The sequence below is a fragment of the Zeus faber genome, assembly GCF_960531495.2.
Source record: "Zeus faber genome assembly, chromosome: 9".
Taxonomy (NCBI): Eukaryota; Metazoa; Chordata; class Actinopteri; order Zeiformes; family Zeidae; genus Zeus; species Zeus faber.
In genome coordinates this window covers 23423718-23443428 of record NC_137197.1, presented here as the reverse complement: position 1 = coordinate 23443428, position 19711 = coordinate 23423718, and the positions used below count along the sequence as shown (strand labels likewise).

General features: G+C 44.5%; 1 protein-coding gene across 2 annotated transcripts in view; it reads right to left on the bottom strand.

Moving 5' to 3' along the window:
* Positions 1 to 220: 220 nt before the first annotated feature.
* nova2 (NOVA alternative splicing regulator 2) overlaps positions 221 to 19711 on the bottom strand; it is a 68433-nt gene continuing 48942 nt past the window's right edge. For both annotated transcript variants that reach the window (XM_080006470.1, XM_080006471.1), the window contains 2 exons: positions 15200 to 15366; positions 221 to 1465 (listed from right to left, as the gene is read on the bottom strand). In XM_080006470.1, the coding sequence (XP_079862596.1) occupies positions 443 to 1465; positions 15200 to 15366 (1190 nt within the window). In that variant the 3' untranslated portion in view covers positions 221 to 442. The remainder of the gene's footprint in view (positions 1466 to 15199; positions 15367 to 19711) is intronic.

The window sequence follows — 19711 nt, the reverse complement described above, 5'->3', positions numbered from 1 at the left end:
ATTCAGCTCTGTCCACACAATACAGAAACACGCAGACAGCTTAATTTACTAAACAAAACAAAAAAACAAACAAACGAAAAAAAACAACAAAAAAAAACGATAAAACAAAACAATAAAAAAAAATCCCGAAAGATCAGACGTTAAGTAATAAAACCTTATTTACATTTTACATATTTTTTTTCTTGGTTTTTCAGCGTGACACTCGCTCCTCTCCCTCCTCTTCTCACATTTTTGCTTCGCGTCAAAAACTTTTTTTTTTTTTTTAAATAGAGAATACTGAAAACTCGCGGAAGAAAACGCGTGGACGATTCCTTCCAACATTCTTGCTCTCCTCCCCTTTTTCCTTTCTCACTCTCCCATTTATTTTTTTATATATTCCTCCCCCAAGCCCTCACTCTTTGCTTTTCCTCTTTTCCTCCTTGTTTCTCATTGGCTGTCAGGTTTAGCCCACCTTCTGTGGGTTGGTGGCGCGTACCCCCTGCTCGTAGGTGATCCGCTGGCTGATCAGGTACTGTGCCGCCTGCGTGGCCGCCTGGGAACCCGTGATGGTCACCTTCCTGTTGCGGGTTCCGGGGATAAACTCGCCCTTCTTCGAGATCTGGATCCTGGCGCCGGTCAGCTCCTGGTACTCCACTAGCGTCTTCCCTCCTTTCCCCAGGATGGCTCCCACCAGGTTCTCCGGTACGGCGATCTCGACAACTTCCTTCGCGCCCTCTGCTAGCTTCTCTGTGGCCAGGAGGGAGGACGCCACCAGTGGCGAGGCGGTGCTCAGGTAGCCGTTGGTGGCCGTCGCTGCGGCCAGGGATCCGAGAGAGAAGCCCCCGAGACTGGCCGCGGGGTGGGCGGCCGCGCTGGTGGACGCATCGCTGGCATAGGACGCTAACAAGTTAGCGGCAGCGGCTGCTGCTGGGTTGGCGTTCGCTGCTACAGCAGCTAGCACTCCAGAGGCCGCGGCCGGGTTGAGCCCGAGGCCCAGGGAGTTGGTGTTGTAGCCGTAGCTGGCCAAAGTGTTGAGGGCTGAGGTGATGGCCAGCAGGTCGTTGCCCGAGAAGCTGGACATGGTGGTGGGGAAGGCCCCGACGCCGGCCAGACTGGCCTGACCCAGCAGGGAGGATGCGGTGACTGCGGCGGCAGCTGCTGCAGCCGGCATGACCTCGGCTGAGTTGGCGTACGGGGAGCCGGTGGGGTTGGAGTTGGCGACTGGCCCAGAGATGTTGGAGTAGGATATGTTGAGGCAGGAAGAGCTCTGTGGATCCTCCTGGATCTTCTGGACAATGATCTCCACGGCCTTGCGGTTCTGCTCGGGCTCTCCGCTAATGGTGACAACGCGCTCCTGCAGGTTGATGCCCTCAGGTTTCTGGGACAACTGGACCCACGCCCCTGACTGCTCCATCACCGCCTTGACTGTGGCTCCACCTTTACCGATGATCAGACCTGCTGTGCTGTTTGGGACGATCAGCTTGGCCTGGTTGAAGCAAGAGGGGCAGAAAAAGAGAGATGGAAATTTGAGCATATATTAGAACATATATAAAGGAAATAATTTGAAAATATATAAATTATATTTTGAATTAATGCTTAGATCAGAACTCTCCAGATTCTAAAGATATATGGTACGCTTATTTCCTTGAGGATCTGGACAACAAATGAAAAGTTGCCAACATTATAAGTCTGTAAAGTCAAGGTAGAGAGGAAATTACACAGGTCCTCAGAGAAAAGGACAAGGTGCAATTTCTCACCTATTATCTACCCAAGTACATAGCACTGTGGTGGCAAACCTCAAACCTGAGTCGCAGACCACTTTGGTCCAGCCAAGATGAATTAAGATCAAAATTAATTAGTATATGTAAAAAAAATACATTTTCTTAGATTATGTCTTAATATAGGATTTTCTTTTATATAATTTGGTCAAACGGGTAAATTGAATATTAAGCTTCAGTATTTTATACTGTGCCACCTCAGGTTGGCCACTTTTGTCATTTTTAAATTAATTTACAACAGTAAAGGCTTTTTAAAAGATAACAATAACATCTTTAGTGTTACCTCGGAGCATGTATGAAGGACAAGATCAGAGGGGAAGCATACAGAGATAGAGAATGCTTTTCAAATGCTGACCTTGAAAAGAGTAGGAGGCTACGAAAAATATTCAACAAAGGACAAGAGCTGAAAGACCAGGAGAGAAAAAAGACTTGACTATAGATGAATACTGAGTAGCAGAGTCCACTTTGTGTGCATATGGGTGTGTGTGTGTGTGTGCGCGTATCTTTCTGAGTGTATGCATGTATGATTGCATGTGTTTGTGTGTTCATGTTTGCATGCAAGTTCTGGAGTGTGAATACATGTATGTAGTGTGATTTAGAATGAATTTACAACGTGTGTGTGTGTGTGTGTGTGTGTGTGCGTGCGTGCGTGCGTGTGTGTGTGTGTGTGAAAGCGAGACAGAGAGTCCATGTGTATGTGGACAGAAAAGTCTAGAGTCCTGCAAGAAAACAGAAGCCATAAGAGCCACATTCAACAATGAGAAAAGTAAGAAACAATGCTCAATACTGTCACAATAAACACTGTCACATTACATGACAGTACACCCAGCAGAGGACGAGACGAGGAGAGACACCATTATTCATTATTCTACACAGGAGGCCCAAAACATAGCGAGCGCAATTAGGTGAACGAGGTGAGGAAAGAGTGAGACCGTGGGGTAAGACAGACAGAGAGATAGATAAAGAGTGGGAGGGAAGGAACAGAATGAGCGAAAGACGGAAAGAGAAGTGGAATTCAAGAGAAGCTCCTTTTGTTGGAAAAAAAAAGAAGCAAAAAAAAAAAAAAAACAAAAAAAAAACATCGGCTCCCGGGGGTTGTCGTTGTCATGGAAACACAGCTCCCGCATTCAAAGGGTTGTGAAAGAGAGAGAGGAGCAACACATACGCACACACAGACAAACTGCATCTCACACACACATACATAGGTATAAATAAAAATCGACAACTTTACACAAATTGACACGATTGCATGTGTTCTGAACCACATTAGCCCTCACGCATCACAATGTCTTCCAAAATCCACGCTCCACGCTTGCTATCGCTCACGATACCTCGGACTTTCTGGATCGGATCATTTTTCGGATCAGCAAAAAAACAAAACAAAAAAAACAAAAACAAAAAGGAGACAAATACAACTTTGCTCTCCGTTTATTCTGTAAAACAGTGAAAGGAAGGAACCTTTGACCATAGTCTAAAATGAAAACAACATACAAGATGTCCAATATTGAAATCAAATCTTAAAATATATACAGTACAAATGGTCAATACTTAATTGTTAAATTATAGTGCAACATGAGCACGCGTGACACTTCCTTTAATGAAATGAATGAAAAAATAAGATTAGATCCGCCCCCAGTAACTGCACTTAATTCCAGTATCATTCTCAATTTCTCATTTTTAGAACAAACCAAATTCCATGAAAGTCGGTTCAGAACGAAGCGAGTTACGGTCGATGTTGTAGAGAAGTCTCTCAACACACATGGCATTTGTTTACTAGTGGATCCTGACCGCTCCAACACGACACAGTGCATTGACACTGTCTGAATCCACAGCTCATTTTGATATGTCGTAAAGTAGCAGCAACATACCGCAACATACTGTAAACCAATCATTGCCTCAGAGTAAAACACGGCACGCATCTGTTTTGTCGATCTATTCACTGACACTCTGCATGGAAATTTATGGAATTATTACTTTAAAAAGTAACAGCGGCAGTAAAACCGTGTTTCACTAGGACGGTTAAATTTTGCGATTGATCCGCGGTTCCAACGCGAGCCCAACCGTGAGGGGGGGGTGGGGGCGGGGGGGCGGACGACCCGTACGGGTCACGGATCCATCACGTCCCGTTACACCGCAAATAGAAACAAGCGGAGAAATTTGGCGGCAGATTCGAAACCTGACCATCGAGTCAAACTCTCATGTCTGCAAGCTGAAATGTCGCCGAGATTCTATCGTTTGAATGTAATGGCTTGAATTTACTGGTGAGCTCTTATAAGTTTGGACCTAACTCTGGCATCTGTTGACATAAAAAACACTCAGAGGCTGTCAATAGATTTAAAAGATCGGAGTTCTTATTTGTATTTTGCCGATCTGAGCTGAAACAAAATGGCTCCACACATTAGGGGTAAGACCAGTAGGTCTCTGAAGGAACGAGGCAGGGCTCCAGAGGGCTCAACGCCACGTGTCCAGTCGGAGCATCTTCCTGCATCACTGTGACTCTACAGCCACTGACAAGGAAAGCACGCTCCGCTGACTAATCATTAGTTTGTCGAAGCTGGGGGACATTTTTGAATCAGATGTGCGTGCGCAGCGGGGGCTTCTGCGGTCGACCAAAAAAAAAAAAAAAAAAAAAAAGCCTTTACCGGGGGTTCTGTATCATCCGACATCGAGATATCGTTATTAATATGACCAGAAATTCAACATTGGTGAAACAGGATCGAGATAGGATCTGCAAAATGCATAGAATCTGTGACTGTATGTCGCTTCATATCTTCCACGCCACTTATCTTAGAGGATCGTAACAGGAGGGTCGCGGTTCACGGTTTGATGAACTGCTTTCTTCCCCCCCCCCCCCCCCCACCCCCGCATGACTGGCCGTTCCACCCAGGAGAGCGACGGAGTTCAAACGGAGGCGTCGGGCAGGGCCGTGCGCGCGTCCCAAGGTCGTTGCTACCCGCTCCCTGTCCTGAGCGACGCCAAACAACCCTGTTGCTATCGCTGCCATTCTGAAAGATGAATAACCATATTGAAGAGAAGAGAAAGAGAGACAGAGGGGGAGAGAGAGTGTGGGTTGACAGAATAGAGTGAGAGGGAGGTCCAAAGAGAGGGAGGCGTAGATATGGGAAAAAAAAAAAAAACGGCCTCGAAAAAAGTGGAAAAAAAAAAAAAGAAAAAAAGAAGATAGAGGGAGTGAAATGAAAGGTGAGGGAGAGAGAAAACCAATCAACCAAATAGAAAGGGACACAGAGGGAATTAGGGGAAGGAAGACGGATGGAGAAAGGGAAAGGGGAAAAGTGGAAGAGGTAAAGAAAGGATCAATTCCTCATGCAGTAAGAAAAGCGAGACCAAGAGAGAGAGAGAGACAGAGAGAAAGAGAGAGAGACAGATAAAAGGAGAAATAGACAGAGAAAGAGAAAAATAGAGAGAGATAGAGAGAGAGAGAGAGAGCAATCCAGCATACAGTGAAGTTATGCAGAGGCCGTTCTCAATTACCTTCCCCAACTATCTCTCTCTCTCTCTCTGTCTCTCTCTCGCTCTCTCTCTCTGTCTCTCTCTCGCTCTCACTCTCTGTGCTGCTGTTCTAAGCCTATCAGCATCCTTCCTGGCGGCAGCCTGGATTCTGAATCCAGCTGCCGCTAAACAAGCCGGGGCGTTCCCTCCCATCTGCTGGATGAATTTACATAGAAATGGAAAATTAGCACCCGTGTGTGTGCGTATGTGTATGTGCGTGTGCGTGTGTGTGTGTGTGTGTGTGTGTGTGTGCGTAATACGTCCGACTTCAAACCCACCAACAGCATCAAAATGTTCCCGTGTCACCCTTAAACCCCCCCCCCTCCATCCTCCACTGGCTGTTTATGTGGCGGACAAAGCCTCACCTCTCCACGGGATTAAGAGGTGTTATTTATTGATTTTATTCAATATTTCCTTTTTCACGCGCGGCGTCCTTTGGTGAGGATGAGTGCGCTCGTAATCCGTTTTCGATGGCTCGGGATTTAGGACGCATTGCTGTGAAGCCGGCGTGCGCGCTGAGCTCTGAATGGGAGCTTCGGCGGGGGCTCCTCAAGACACCGACGGGGACAGAGAGCAGCGGCGGCGGCTGGCGCAAGGCACTCACTACACCGAGGCGACGGGTTCAATTCCCCCCGCGTGGCTCGTTCAGAGGAGCGCGGCGCTGACGTGTCCGTGGTTAGAAGTTTAAGTCTCCCTCTAATTTGCCGGACGAGCTTCGGCATCACAATTAGGAGCTCCACTTAAAACACACACATGTAAAAAATAAAAAACTAGGAAAAAATATATGACACTGGGGTTAGAAGAAACGGTTAAAAGAAAAAAAAAAGGATGTGATGTTTTTACTCATAGATCTTTTTATATTCATATTCAAGGTTTTTTGTTGTGTTGGAAATGTTTTCTGAAAATAATTAAAATAAGTCAAAATCATTTATCATTTCCGTAACGCCTGTTATTGTTCAAATGAGACTGAGGCTGAGGATCGCTTTCTTGTTGTAGAGAAAACAAAACGTGATTTTTTTTTTTTTCTGAGGCAAACAAAAAAAATTGTTGGGAGGAGAAGGGGGCGATAGAAGAAAGAGATCCGGGATAAAAGAAAAGACTGGAGGGGAGGAGGGAAAAAAGGAAAAGGAAAAAGGATGATCTTTTCATGTTCTGCACTATGTGCATGAAAAAATGCACAGCGTACACACACACACACACACACACACACACACACACACACACACACACACACACTGAATGTATGGTGGGTGGAGGAGCAGTGTGTATCTCTAATGAACACACTTTCCATCTTCCACTGATTCCTCTCTAATGAGGTTCACTGGTCACCCCCTCTACTCTGCAAGTCCATCAATGTACCTCTCTTTTTCTGCCACTCTCTCTCTCTCTCTCTCTCTCTCTATCTCTCCCCCCCTTTCCCTCACTCCTGTCTCTCCAAGATGAGATGAATAACAAAAAGGCTTAAACACAGAGCAGGAGAGGAGAGCAAAGGATTCTGGGTAGACTGCTGCCTGGCTCACTCATTAGAGCCCAACAGCGAGTGTCAGCTAAACAGCCACGATGATGACAATGATTTTGCATCCGTATTCTAGGTAGTGTATTTCAAGACAAAAAATGTGCACGCGCACAAGCACGCGCACGCGCACACGCGCGGCCATGCAAGGACAGGGGACAACTGGTGGGAGTGAACGGTTGAACTTTGAAGTCTTAAGCAGGAGACTTAATCTGTCTCCTGATCCACGGGCTTAGCAGCCTCTCTCCTCCGCTCCATCTCTCCTTCCCTTTTCTGTCTCACCTCATCCCCTCTGCCACTCATTCACCATCTGCCTTCCTCCAACATGGCTCATCATATTTCCATTTCCCTATCGCTATGTGTACCTCTTCCTTCACCACCCCCCTCTATTAAAAAAAAAAAAAAAAAGATACTCCGTTCTGTCTTTGTGAGGCTCTATTCCTTCCCCGGCGTGCAGAACCCCCCTTCCAGGTTATAAATAACAGGAGATCACTGACAGGGGATGACCGTAAGGGTTACACACGCGCGCGCACACACGCACGCACGCACGCACGCACGCACACACACACACACGCGTGCGCGAAACATGTTGACTCACTCAAACACACGTGTGCAAAGACGGCCATGTTAATATATAACATGCATACAGACATATAGTATATGGTACACATAAACACACACATTACCTCACTCCATACACTTAAAATAACTAGGAAGTAGGAATTTCATAGTATTGACATATTTCCCCACACTTTGTTTTCTAACAATTGCTGAATCAATAGGATTTTCTCCGCTTGAAACCACAAAAGAACAACAACAGAATCTTTGGATGTGGATTTGAAGTAGTTGTTGATAGATACCAGACACACCCCCACCAGTTAAATTGCTGTGGAGATATCAGGCTTTCAAAACATGCAGTCTGTCAGTATGTCGTAACCCTTGTTTGGTAAAAGAAGGAGAGAAACAAAGAGCAAAAAAGGAAATCACACTGGCTGCCAATAGTTGGCAGTATTTTGCATTATTTCAGTAGCCGTGTTTAGTGGGAACACTTACATTATCCTAAAATGACGATGAGGATTTGAGTTGAGAATTGAACTGAGTTTTACCACACTGCAGCATAAAGTTATCTCCCAGGCCATAATGCTGTTACACGGAAGCAAGTACTTTAGAAACTCATTACTCATCGTTGTATCAGAGTGGGAATTGGAATTAGAATCCCTTTGGCCTGCAAGTTCATTGAGTGCGCAGCATTTCAATTATTCCTGAGCAACGTGACTCCTCGACATCAGAGTCGTAGACCTATTGAAGACAAACATCCTAACGAGCTGCGAGGCTCCGAGGGACGGGAGCTCTGGTTCGATGCAGGACCACGGCAAAAAAACATTGGGTGGTAGAGGGATATTAATATTGCTCCGTGAGAATATACAAACTACATGTTGTTCTGTCACCATGAAGTTGTTTTGAAACACGATGAGTTGCTGTCTTCCACAGGGATGACATCACTCCAACGGGGGAGTTGTCATGGAGACCCCTACGGGGTTAAACTGTTTGTGTGGGAGGAAAATGGCGGGAATCAGGCTCGGTTGTTATCGGCAAGACCTTGCCACTGACGCTGACTTTCTCCTTTATTAATCTGTCACTGTCTACTTTAAATCTTAATTTTCTTTCTTTTTTTGCCTTTAGTTGTTCTGTATTGTGTTATCTATGGTCTGGATAGGTTTCACTATACCACCTTCTCTCTCTCCCCTTTCCTCCCTCCGTCTCTTTCTCCCATGTTCTTTAAAAGTCCTTCCTTCCAGTGGAGGAAGAACGGACTGGCTTTGGTTTCCCTGGAGTTAATCCATGTTCTCGAAAATGAATGCTGGGATATCTGGGTCTAGCCGCGTCGTCCGTCACCAAACAATGCAGCCTGGATATTTTGGGTGGAGTGAGTACACATTTGGGCATTCGAGGCATTGTTGGATTGTTGAACTCCAGTTGAGAACATGATGACGTCAGACAACTCGACATGAGACCATGAGAACGCCATTACAAACGACTGCAGATTCAACCCGTCTGGATCTTTCTGCTTCCCTCTCCTTCCGTCCCCCTTGTTGTCTCTTGTTGTCCTCCACCCCCCCTTTTCTGGCTGGGGTCTGACAGTCCTCTAGGTGCAGGATCACCGGTGACCTGCGAGGCCTTCCATCTCGACAGTACTGATGAGACCACAAATAGACTGCCCTTGGAAAGGCCAGGGGAGTACGTGTGTGTGTGTGTGTGTGTGTGTGTGTGTGTGTGTGTGTGTGTGTGTGTGTGTGTGTGTGTGTGTGTGTGTGTGTGTGTGTGTGTGTGTGTGTGTGTGTGTGTGTGTGTGTGCGTGTGTGTGAGCGTGTGTATCTGTGTGTGCAGGTGTCTCTAAGTGTGTTCTGCATGGGTGTGTGCAGGATACCACCAATGTGTTCAGCCCATCACCCTGATGCAGTGTGACAATGTAGGGGATAGGGAGGAAGAGAGAGGGCGAGAGACAGAGGGGAAGGGGGAGGGGGAGGTGATGGAGAAAGTACCTCTGGTCAAATATTACTCAGCTAAAAGTGAAACTTGACTCAAAGCGCAGCCAGGAAGGAGAGCTGGAAAGGATGGGACGAGGGGAGAGATATGAGGTGAGGAGAGAGAGAGAGACGAGATGGGATAGAGGAGTAGAACGATCTGATAATCTAAATCAAGGCAACTGTCGGAAGCATGACTAAGACTTGGGGGTGTGATAATATTTTAATCCTATTTACAACAGTTAATTTTTCTACTTAAAAGGAGACACCAACTCAATTAAGAAAATTTTTTTGCCCCCCCAAAAAAACCCCCAAAAAACACGCCTCTTCCATGAAACAATTAAGAGCAAGAAGAATTGCTTTATTGATCCCCGTGGGGAAATTTAGACTTCTTCCTTTGACCCATCCTATCTATTTAGGAGCAGTGGGCAGCCGCGGTACGGTGCCCGGGGGACCGAATCCGGTTCCACAGCCGATGCCTTGCTCGAGGGCATCAGCAGGAGTGTGAACCTGGTGTGAATGTCTTTCACGGCAGGGGAAAACCGAAGCAAACTCCATTTAAAGTAATAAGGAAGTTCTAAGTGGATTGACTGCATATTCCATTCTTTACGTCCAATTACTGCCACTTACTCACAGTTTAACGGCTTCTCTGTTGTTTTTCCGCTCTCGATTGATTTTCGGCGCTTTCTCAAACCGTTTCCTAAAACCCAAATACTTCTGTCTAAAATATCAATCAAAAACAACTCCTGATATTGATTATCAATATAGGGGGCTGTTTCCAGAAACTGGAAGTAGCTTAGTTTGGGCTTCATTGTTCGCAGTCTCATAATAAATAAATATTTCCTTTATTAACAATTTCATAATCATTATCGCACCCGGTTCATGTTTAAGTCTGAATTATGTTTTTTAAGGTGTGTCCATGCAGAGCGGAGTGTGTTTTTTTTTTTCTCTGCACTGAGCATATTGAGGATTTTTTTTATTGAGTGTCATGATATACTGAGATGACTACACAACAACAAACTGTCACACAATGTTTTTGTTTTTTTTATTCATTTGTTTGTTCAGTAACCAGAAAAAAAACCACAGTGCATAAATATCTCCAAACCAGACGCAGAAAGTCGCCTGCATTTGAATCGAGCAGCGTTCCAGAGAGAAACCTAACATGTTGCGTATCCAATTTTTCCACAGTTGTAAGTAGGTAAGTAGGGATGTTAATAATAAACCGTTTAAACGACAAATAGGAATTTTGACCAATTAATACTATGTTAAACAGTAAAAAAAAAAAAAAAAAGAAGAATGGTGAAAGAAGAACAGGCGGTACAATTTATTTCTTAAATACAACTCATGACGGGCAACATATGCAACTAGGGCTGTGATGATGCAAATAATTAAATAAAATATATATATATATTTTTTATACTGGTGCATGGAGGAACGGGGCATAAATTCCTCTGTGACCCGTCCCCTTTCTTTCAAATAAAACAACTAAAAACACAGTTTTTTAGCTCGTCTCTCTTCGATCAGGACACACGCAGAGCTGTGTTCGCGTATCAAAATAGATTTATGATTCTCCTTATTTATAATTATAATTTGTAAAGTCCAATAAAACAGCTCCCTTATATTTTAATACTGTTGGATTACAGTCAATGATCGGTTAACGAGGGTCGGCTGTAAAAAAATTCTAAATTTGCATCCCTAGAAGTAAGTAAAACTTCATTTTGTTGCCCCTTTGAAACAGTAACATTCCAAAGTGTTTGAACGGAGGACAAAAAGCACAAGCAGCATTGAGACAGATACAGAAGAACACATGACCACACCAATACTAAGACTCACTACTAGAAAGAGGTATATTACAAAAAAGCTGATCTAAAAAAAGTGGGTTTTCAGGCGGGATTTGAAGCAGTCGACAGACCCGGCTGATCCCATGGTTATGGGCAGAGGGTTCCACAGAGAGGGAGCTAAAAGGACAATGGACCGGCCACCCTTGGTTTTCAGTTGTAACATTTGACACAGAGTAAACCGGACTCCCCTTCTCCTGGATATTTAAGGATAACTTCCTGTGCAGAATCACAATAACAGGAAGTAGGAAGCAGGTGTTCTTCCTCAGGGTGAAAGGTCACAGGAAACGGCCTCTCTACAGCGGGAAGCCGCTAGTGGGAGCGGCAGAGAAAACACTGGCACCAGGGCTGTGATTGTGTGTGTTTGTGTGAGTGTGTGCTTGCATGCGGGCCTGTGTTTCTCTGTGTGTGAATGTCTGAATGCTCCGTTATCATTCGCGAAACACATTAGAGCGCCGCCGCGGCATTCAAGTCCAGCTCCAGTCGACCAAAAGGCCAAATAGGTCCGGCCAAATATAGGCCAACAATAAAACCTCAACACCGGCAGCAATAACAGTGAAACCCCAACCAAATCGCTGCTCAACTCCCATCAATAAACTACTACAGCTCTCTTCCAAAACAATATTTATTTACTATCCCTATAAAGATCAAGGCTCAGGACTGTATAATCGTTTATTTCTTTCATGTAAATGACATGTGGATGTGTTGGGTTAGAGTTCTGACTCTGGCATTTTTCAAGTGGTTCGGTGCTGGCGGCAACTTTTTTTTAATCAGTCTATAAATGAGTAGCAGTAAAATAATTTATGGTGATATCATACTATATTGTTTGAATAATATATAATTTATTATTAATTAATTATTAACTCTTCAACATTTTTTCTTCTTAATGGTTCAAAAAGCCTTCTTTTTATAATTCACCTTTCAACATATCGATTTGAATTTGATATTGAAGAGATATGTTTATATATCGATATATTGACATTTTAACATATTGAGAATTGCTGCTCACGGAACAAATTCACTCTAATAAAGAAATTAAATATTTCAATAAATTTGTGACTATGGTGGTTGCATAACATCCTTAAGTCTCGAAATCACAATTATCAAATCGATTTTGAAACTGAAATAATAGAATTGAACTGTAATGGAGATTATTTTATACTTTCAATCCAAAAACAGTTGTACAATGAGTGAGAGAGGTTATTAATAAAGTATGTCCGTAAAAACTATTTTCACACAGTGTGCAGTAATTAGGACAAATTAAAATGAAAATCTATTTTAACCAAATGGCCAATTTAATCACTCATTTATACAATTATTCATTCAGAAATCGTCCTGCTATGCGTCCCTGCAGTTTGGGGAATTCTGCGTCCCTGCGCAGCGAGCCACCGGCTGCAGCTGTTGGATAACTAGACTTCATAACTCCTACCGGCTCCCGGTCACACAGTCAGCCGTCAGTCTCCTCTTTCCTGTTCAATCTGGCTCCATTTGTTCACTCCCCCCCCTCTCTCTTTCTGTTTCTCTCTCAATCACAATCACTTCTCTCTCACAGCCGGCCGTGCTCCTGCTGGTTTCTCCACATTCCATCTCTTCCCCCTTATCTCTCCCTCGCTCACGTTACCGTCGTATCATAGTCTTTAAATACGTCTCTCTCTCTCTCTCTCTGTCTCCACACCCCCCCCCCTCAAGGTCTTCCTCTGTTCCCTGGGGTGAGCCCTTAAAGCCAGCGCCACATGGCACAACAGCCGCACTCTTGACGACAACAACCACGGAAGAAGAATGGAATCCGCATTTGAAACAGTAGACATCATTGGCTGCACTGCACTGGACCCCAATTTGTCTTTCATCTCTTCTGTATGTGTGTGTGTGTGTGTGTGTGTGTGTGTGTGTGCGCGCGCGTGTACGTTTCCAAATTAAACGCATTCATGGGACGATGATGGTTGCGTTTGGGTTGTAGGTGCGGTTTGGTGTGGTTGTGGGGGAGCCATTGTGATTGTACAGTAGTTTTCGTAAATCGTACTCACAGCGTGAGGGCGGATGTGTGTGTTTGGAAACTACGATAGCTACAAGTTGACCAGCCACGCCGCTTAACTCTGTGCAGAGGGAGTTATTAGCAACTACACTACAATGCGTGTGAGCGCGTGCACGTGAGCATCTGTGACTTTGTGCGTCTATATACAGTACGTGTGTGTGTGCTGTCAAATGCGGCCCAAACCCATTTAATGGCGTCCCTATCAGTTTATATTTAGTATAAAGAGCGACAGGGGAATTCACCCTCTATTATAGGAGACTAAATATCAGCAGCTATTAGTCCGGCCTTACCATGATGCCTCTCTCCTCCTTCCAAAATTCCATTACTCAACTGTCAATCAGCCCCAAGCTGAAATGACCATTATACACGGATATACACCGCTTGAGGGGATCTTAGAGAAGATACACTCTATGTTTAGAGAGTATTACTAGAGGCATTACTAGTTGAATGTGGTATATGATACCACATCCGATACCACATGTACACTCGGTATAACTTTGCCGATACCAAGTGCGTCGGTCGTTTGGGCTCGTTGAGTTGACAGACTACAGCGGTCAATATGTGAAAACAAAGCCAGACCTTACTGATCAATAGAGAGCAATCATGAAGAGAGCGTGTTGATAATGACTTAAACAGATTTGGATCACAATCAATGAGCGGACTAATTGTACTGTGTTGCAGCTGGTAATGACCCACGGATCTACTTGATGATCAGCATTAGATTGAGCTCACACTGTGCATGAACTAGTGACCAGCAGAACCCTTAGAATGCACCACACACACAGATGAGATACAGTAATGCTGTTTACTATGATTTATGGAAATCACACCAGGTATCCTGGCTTTGTTAGCGCCTTGCTCTACAAATGGAATCAAACCCCTAACCAGCGATGACAAATTAAATCGGCAATTCCATTTAGATTAATTATCCAAAGTAACTTTATCTATTCAAATTTAAAATAATTAAAGTTCACTCTTTTCTATTATTTACTTCATGTTTGGTGGGTTTCTTGTAGGTTTTGTTTTTCCACGTCATTTTTATTAAGGGATTTGTTTTTTCTTCAATGCAGGAGCTCATAAAAGAAAAGTGAAAAATGAAATCTTGAGAAATTGCAGAAAGGAACAAAGAATACAATTCAATTTTCAACCTGGAACCAGTTTCAACAACCTGTGTGTGTGTGTGTGTGTTTGTACATCCTGTGTGAGCAATGCACGCACGCACGCACGCACGCACGCACGCACGCACGCACGCACGCACGCACGCACACACACACACACACACACATACACACACACACACACACACAGGGTGTGTTCAGAGTGTGGATGCACCGCTCACACAAGTGTTTCATGTCGGTGGATGATTGGCCTGTGTGTGCTGCGTGCACACATGGTTCATGTAACGTGTTATATATCTCGTCACACCTCTCACATTGCACAGTGTCTGAAAGTCTCTGATCGCTCTCTTTTTCTACCCCTTTATCTTTGCCCCTTCTCATTCAATGTCCAGTTTTCCTCTATCTTCCTCATTCTATCCTTTCAAATCGCTTTTTTCTTCTTTCCATCCCCTTTTCTGCCTCTAACCCCCCGGTGTGTGTGTGCGTGTGCGTGTGCGTGTGCGTGTGCGTGTGCGTGTTTACATGGTGTCTGAAACATGGCCAACCTCTTGCCTCATCCAACTTTACTCAAACATGAAAGGGACTCTTGGAGTGTGGATGTAAAGCAGAGCAGCTATTTTCCAAAGAAAAACATTTACAGAGTGTGCACGCTTATCTGAGACAGAGCTGAGTGGACAGAAACACATGAAAAAGTGTCCATGTGCATAGAGCGGCACGCACGCACGCACGCACGCACGCACGCACGCACACACGCACACACACACACACACACACACACAAACTTGTGAGTAATGTGTTTGTGAGTGGCTTTATGATTTAATACTAAGATAGAATATAGAATATAATATAGTAGAGTAAAACATAAAGCAGCTATATTTTCAGGCAGACAGACAGGCAGACACCCACCTGTTTGATGCGGTCGGGGTTGACGGTGGTCTGGGGCTGCAGGATGCTGACAGGCTCTGACTTCTGGGTGCTCTGCGGCATCTCCCTCACCTTCTCAGCGATGAAGTCATGGACGCCGTTCAGGGCCTCCACCGTGCCCTGGATCAGGCAGACACGCTCTGTCGTTCCTGCACAGGGAGGACAGGGAAGGAGGGAAGAGAGGTCAGCATATGTGCCCAGATGAGTGCATGTACAATAATGACCTGGTTACATTTTGAGTGAGTATGTTCGCTTTGTGGAAGTTTGGTGTCTGCAGCAGTAACTGTGAATAGACATCAACACAGTAATCAGATTACAGCTGCTTCTGAAAAGTGAATAGAATTTCTCAATATCCTTTGTGCTGCCAAACCAATAAACTAAAAATGAAAAGTTTTTTTTTTTTCAATAAGAGGTTAAACTGAATGGAATACTATTATATTTTACAAAAGCTCCTCCTTAGCCTAAACTATTGTGCTGTTTGGCTATTGAGACAGGTTAAATTCAATCAAATCCCAGTTGACCATGCAGAGTCAAATCAGATGAGAGGAACAAAATGGAAAAATAGGAACGATAAAGCGACATTGCATGTCACCCCAAATAAGACCATCAAATAAATAAATAAAAAATAAAAATAAAAAAGCCAACACAATTTTAAGAGAAATTGCATTCTTCAACATGCACACAGTGCACAATATTCAGAAAAGCACTCTGTGCATTTTGACATTGTCCTTATTTCCTACGATAGAGGAAACACAGTGTCTACGTTGGTTACCAGGATGCTTTCCAGTCAGGAAAATAAATCCCCTCGACTCCAGAAATAAAACATACCACTGTCATCCCCCAGCCCTGCCCCTGTCCTCAAAACAACATGTGATATCGTAAAGTGTAGAACCTCTTGATCAGGGGAGGGGAACCTTTTCCTGTTCGGGACCAGATTAATAATTATATAGCGGGCGTCCGTGTGGCATGTTCAGGGCCCTCCAACACAGAGACACAGGCAGACATGTTGCAAACACGCCAGTTTCGAGAGAGGGCAAGATGGAACAAGCCGGGAGCAGATGGAACATTGTCATGACAGAGGCCCTCTCCTGTGTGCGTCTGTGTGGGGATGGGGGTTTTACCTGTCCGTTGTTGACTAACGAGCAACAGGCCTACAGCCATCCTGATCCCGGGCCCAATTACCTAGACCATTTACATTACATTTACATTTATTCATTTCGCAGACGCTTTTATCCAAAGCGACTTACAAGGGAGAATAACATTCAAGCTACATTGCAACAGTAGCATTAGTGTAACAGGCCAAAGACAGGTGTGGCTGCATAAACCACACCACCCCCACAGCACAGGGCCATAGACTACAATGAACTATGCAAGAAAAAAATATTATTTCTATAAATAATTATAAGAAATAGGCTCTTTTTTTATTCTCTGAGATAAGGTTTTATCATTCCATTTTTCTAATTGTTGTTAAATAAGGTACTACTATTAAAAAAAAAAAAAAAAAAAGGCTGATTGACTGATGAGGAGAGTCTATACAAGCCACAGACTGTAGAAAAAATTGGGCGTAGTATCTGTGACAGATTTTCAGCCTCGAGTTTGGGTTTACACTCACTACACTTCTTCCATTGACTTGTACTGTATTCAGTCTGAGCAATATTTTCTGAAGCATCTAGTGGCCATTAGCTGAACTACAGTTTAAAGCACTTCACTTCAACACTCAGTTGCAATGGTGGCCGTTTGATACAAAGCAGATGTCCGGTCGAGACTGTATAGCTCAGCTAAGCGACGTGAAGTCACAACACAACAGATAAATGTATAGGATACCAATCAGCTGACGAGAGAGAAACATGATTGTGTAAGCCGCTGTGCGTGCGTGCGTGCGTGTGTGTGTGCATCTACGACCCCATCACTGCTGATTACATGACCACTCAAAAGCTCCAATCAGTAAAAACTCTCCTCTGGACTTCGGGGGCTGCAGGACATTTACATAGTAAACATGTCTTCACCGCCACATATGACAGGAAACTATAATCCGAGGTACTTGCTGCTGAATATATACTGTAAATAAAAGCAGAGCCGTTTGTCTGGGTGGAAGCAGAAATATGTCTCCTTTGCATGCGCGCACGCGCGCACACACACACACACACACACACTCACACACATACTGATACACAGGTCAGAGAGACAGACAGATAGAGGGGACACACCGGAAGACACACAGATGTACAGACAGACAGAAAACAAACAGACTTCCAGACAGATGGACAGAGAGCAGAGAAAGAGAAATGAGGCCAATCCAAAGCCTCTCTGTCCCTATCGCTGCAACATGCTCTTATTTTAACTTTATCTCTTTGCATGTCTCTCTCTCTCTCTCTCTCTCTCTCTCTCTCTTATTTTTATTCATGGAGGGGAGAATATTGAGGGTTTTCTCTCTCTCGCTCACGTTCTCTCTCTTTCTCTCTCCTTCTCTCTCTCTCTCATCACCACTGCAGGAGTCAGGGCTCTTATCTTCTTCCAGCAGAATGTCACTCTTCCTCCCGTTTCTCTGCCCCCACTCCTTCTCCCTCCCACCATCGTCATTGTTTTAGCGGAGAACATCCCATTGCTTTGGCCTTTTGAGGGTTAACTGTGGCTCAGTGTCAGCTTGTGGGGGGACTCGGGTGGGCTTGGGGGCTTGCGCGTTCGTTCGTTTGCCAAGGAAAGGGTTGCTCGTTGGTAAAATAAAATCTGCCAAGGCGTCCTCGAGGAAGATCTCTATTTCCGGCACCTTGCATAGCTGTCTCTCACCGTTGGTCTGAGTGTGTATGAGTGGGTGAATTTGATCGCTTTGAGTGGCCATAGTGGCCAGAAAAAAAATCTATAAATATGCCGTCCATTTACAATAATTAGAGGGAGGTAAGACAGTATATGACAGCTGTGGAAACGAATATATTCCGACTGAAGTGACTGGAGGACATTACACTGTAACAAAGGACACTTTACGACAACTGTATGAAATAAGGTGCAGAGTGTTTGGTCCCTTTTTAATGTGCTCGTCACTTTCTGCATCCTTGAGTATCAATAGGTTAAAAAAAAAACAAAAAAAAAAAAAACGGACCCACCCTGGCATCAATGTTTAAGTTGCGAAAGTAAGTGGAACAACTGGTTCACCAGCACATGTTCAGTCAACGGTCTAATACCTCGGTATCTGGAGCCCCAAAGGCCAGAGTGAGAGACGGGGCTGATATAACCGGTGGAGTGTGTCTTCATACTGAGAAAATTGGGCTCCCCCCCCGCCCCCCCTTCCCTCGCCGACAGCTGGTGCCCTCTGGGTAATCTAGTCTCGTCCAATCAGACACAAGGATTACCAGGCCATTGTCTTGGCAAAGGTTTGTGAGTATAGAGTGTGTGTCTGTGTCAGTGTGCGTGTACGCAAACAGACGTGTGTGTGTGTGTGTGTGTGTGTGTGTGTGTGTGTGTGTGTGCAGACCGCAGCAGAAAAGGGCATTCTGTCAGTGGAGATCAGATCCGTGCCTCTACAGCTGTGCCAGGCTGCTGTTTCTTCACACGTTCTCCAGCTCCCAAAGTCAGCGCAACCGAGAACCGACGAGCCAGTCTTATCCCAAAACGTCAGTCCGCAATATATTTTCCATACACAGACAGACAGACAGACAGACAGACAGACAGACACACACACACACACACACACAGACAGACAGGGTGGATTATCTCACAGCGAGACGAGAGAATGTAAAGGGGAAAAAGGTCATGCCATCCCTTTTGAGTTTCACATGGATTGGAACCTACAACCCTGACAACACTGGTACCGTGCTCTATTTATCAAGGTGTTATAGTACAGTACAGAGGAGTGCATAGTACTGTGCTTCATATATACCAGGGCTATTCAACTGCATACTGCCAGGGGATGGAGTTTTAACCTGTTACCACCTTTGGGTTGGTACAAGTCAAGATGACTGTTTTGGTTGAGACAGTGCGGCTGCTTGTACAACAGTGACAAAGAAAATGCAAAAACATCAAACATGTTCAATCTTATCACTGTACTTTTGGAAACTACTCACACTGTATTTAGTACTGCTTCTGCATGACCGTATGCTTGTTCTTGGCAAATTATCAGTATTTGTTTTCCCACTTGGTCCTGTTTTCCAACCGAATGACACGTAAGTCATTTCCCAGACTATTAGAACATGTTCAGCAGTTTGAAAGAAGGTGGATGGGCAAATTGTGTTGAGACGAAAACGGGTGGAACAACAGCACTGCCTCTTTTTACTGGAGGACATTTTTGCATATTTCATATCATATTTCGTTTTTTCCCCCCAGTTGATTCTAACCTTCAACCCTTTTCAAACGCCAAATCGACATTGTCCAGGCCAGGAGCTGAACAGGCCTGAGTTACAATGTCTGATGTTCTCTTTGTCTCACAACACATTGACACACGAAAAACACACACTGCAACATATACACGGCTACCAGCTCCAAAACGACAGAATTAACATG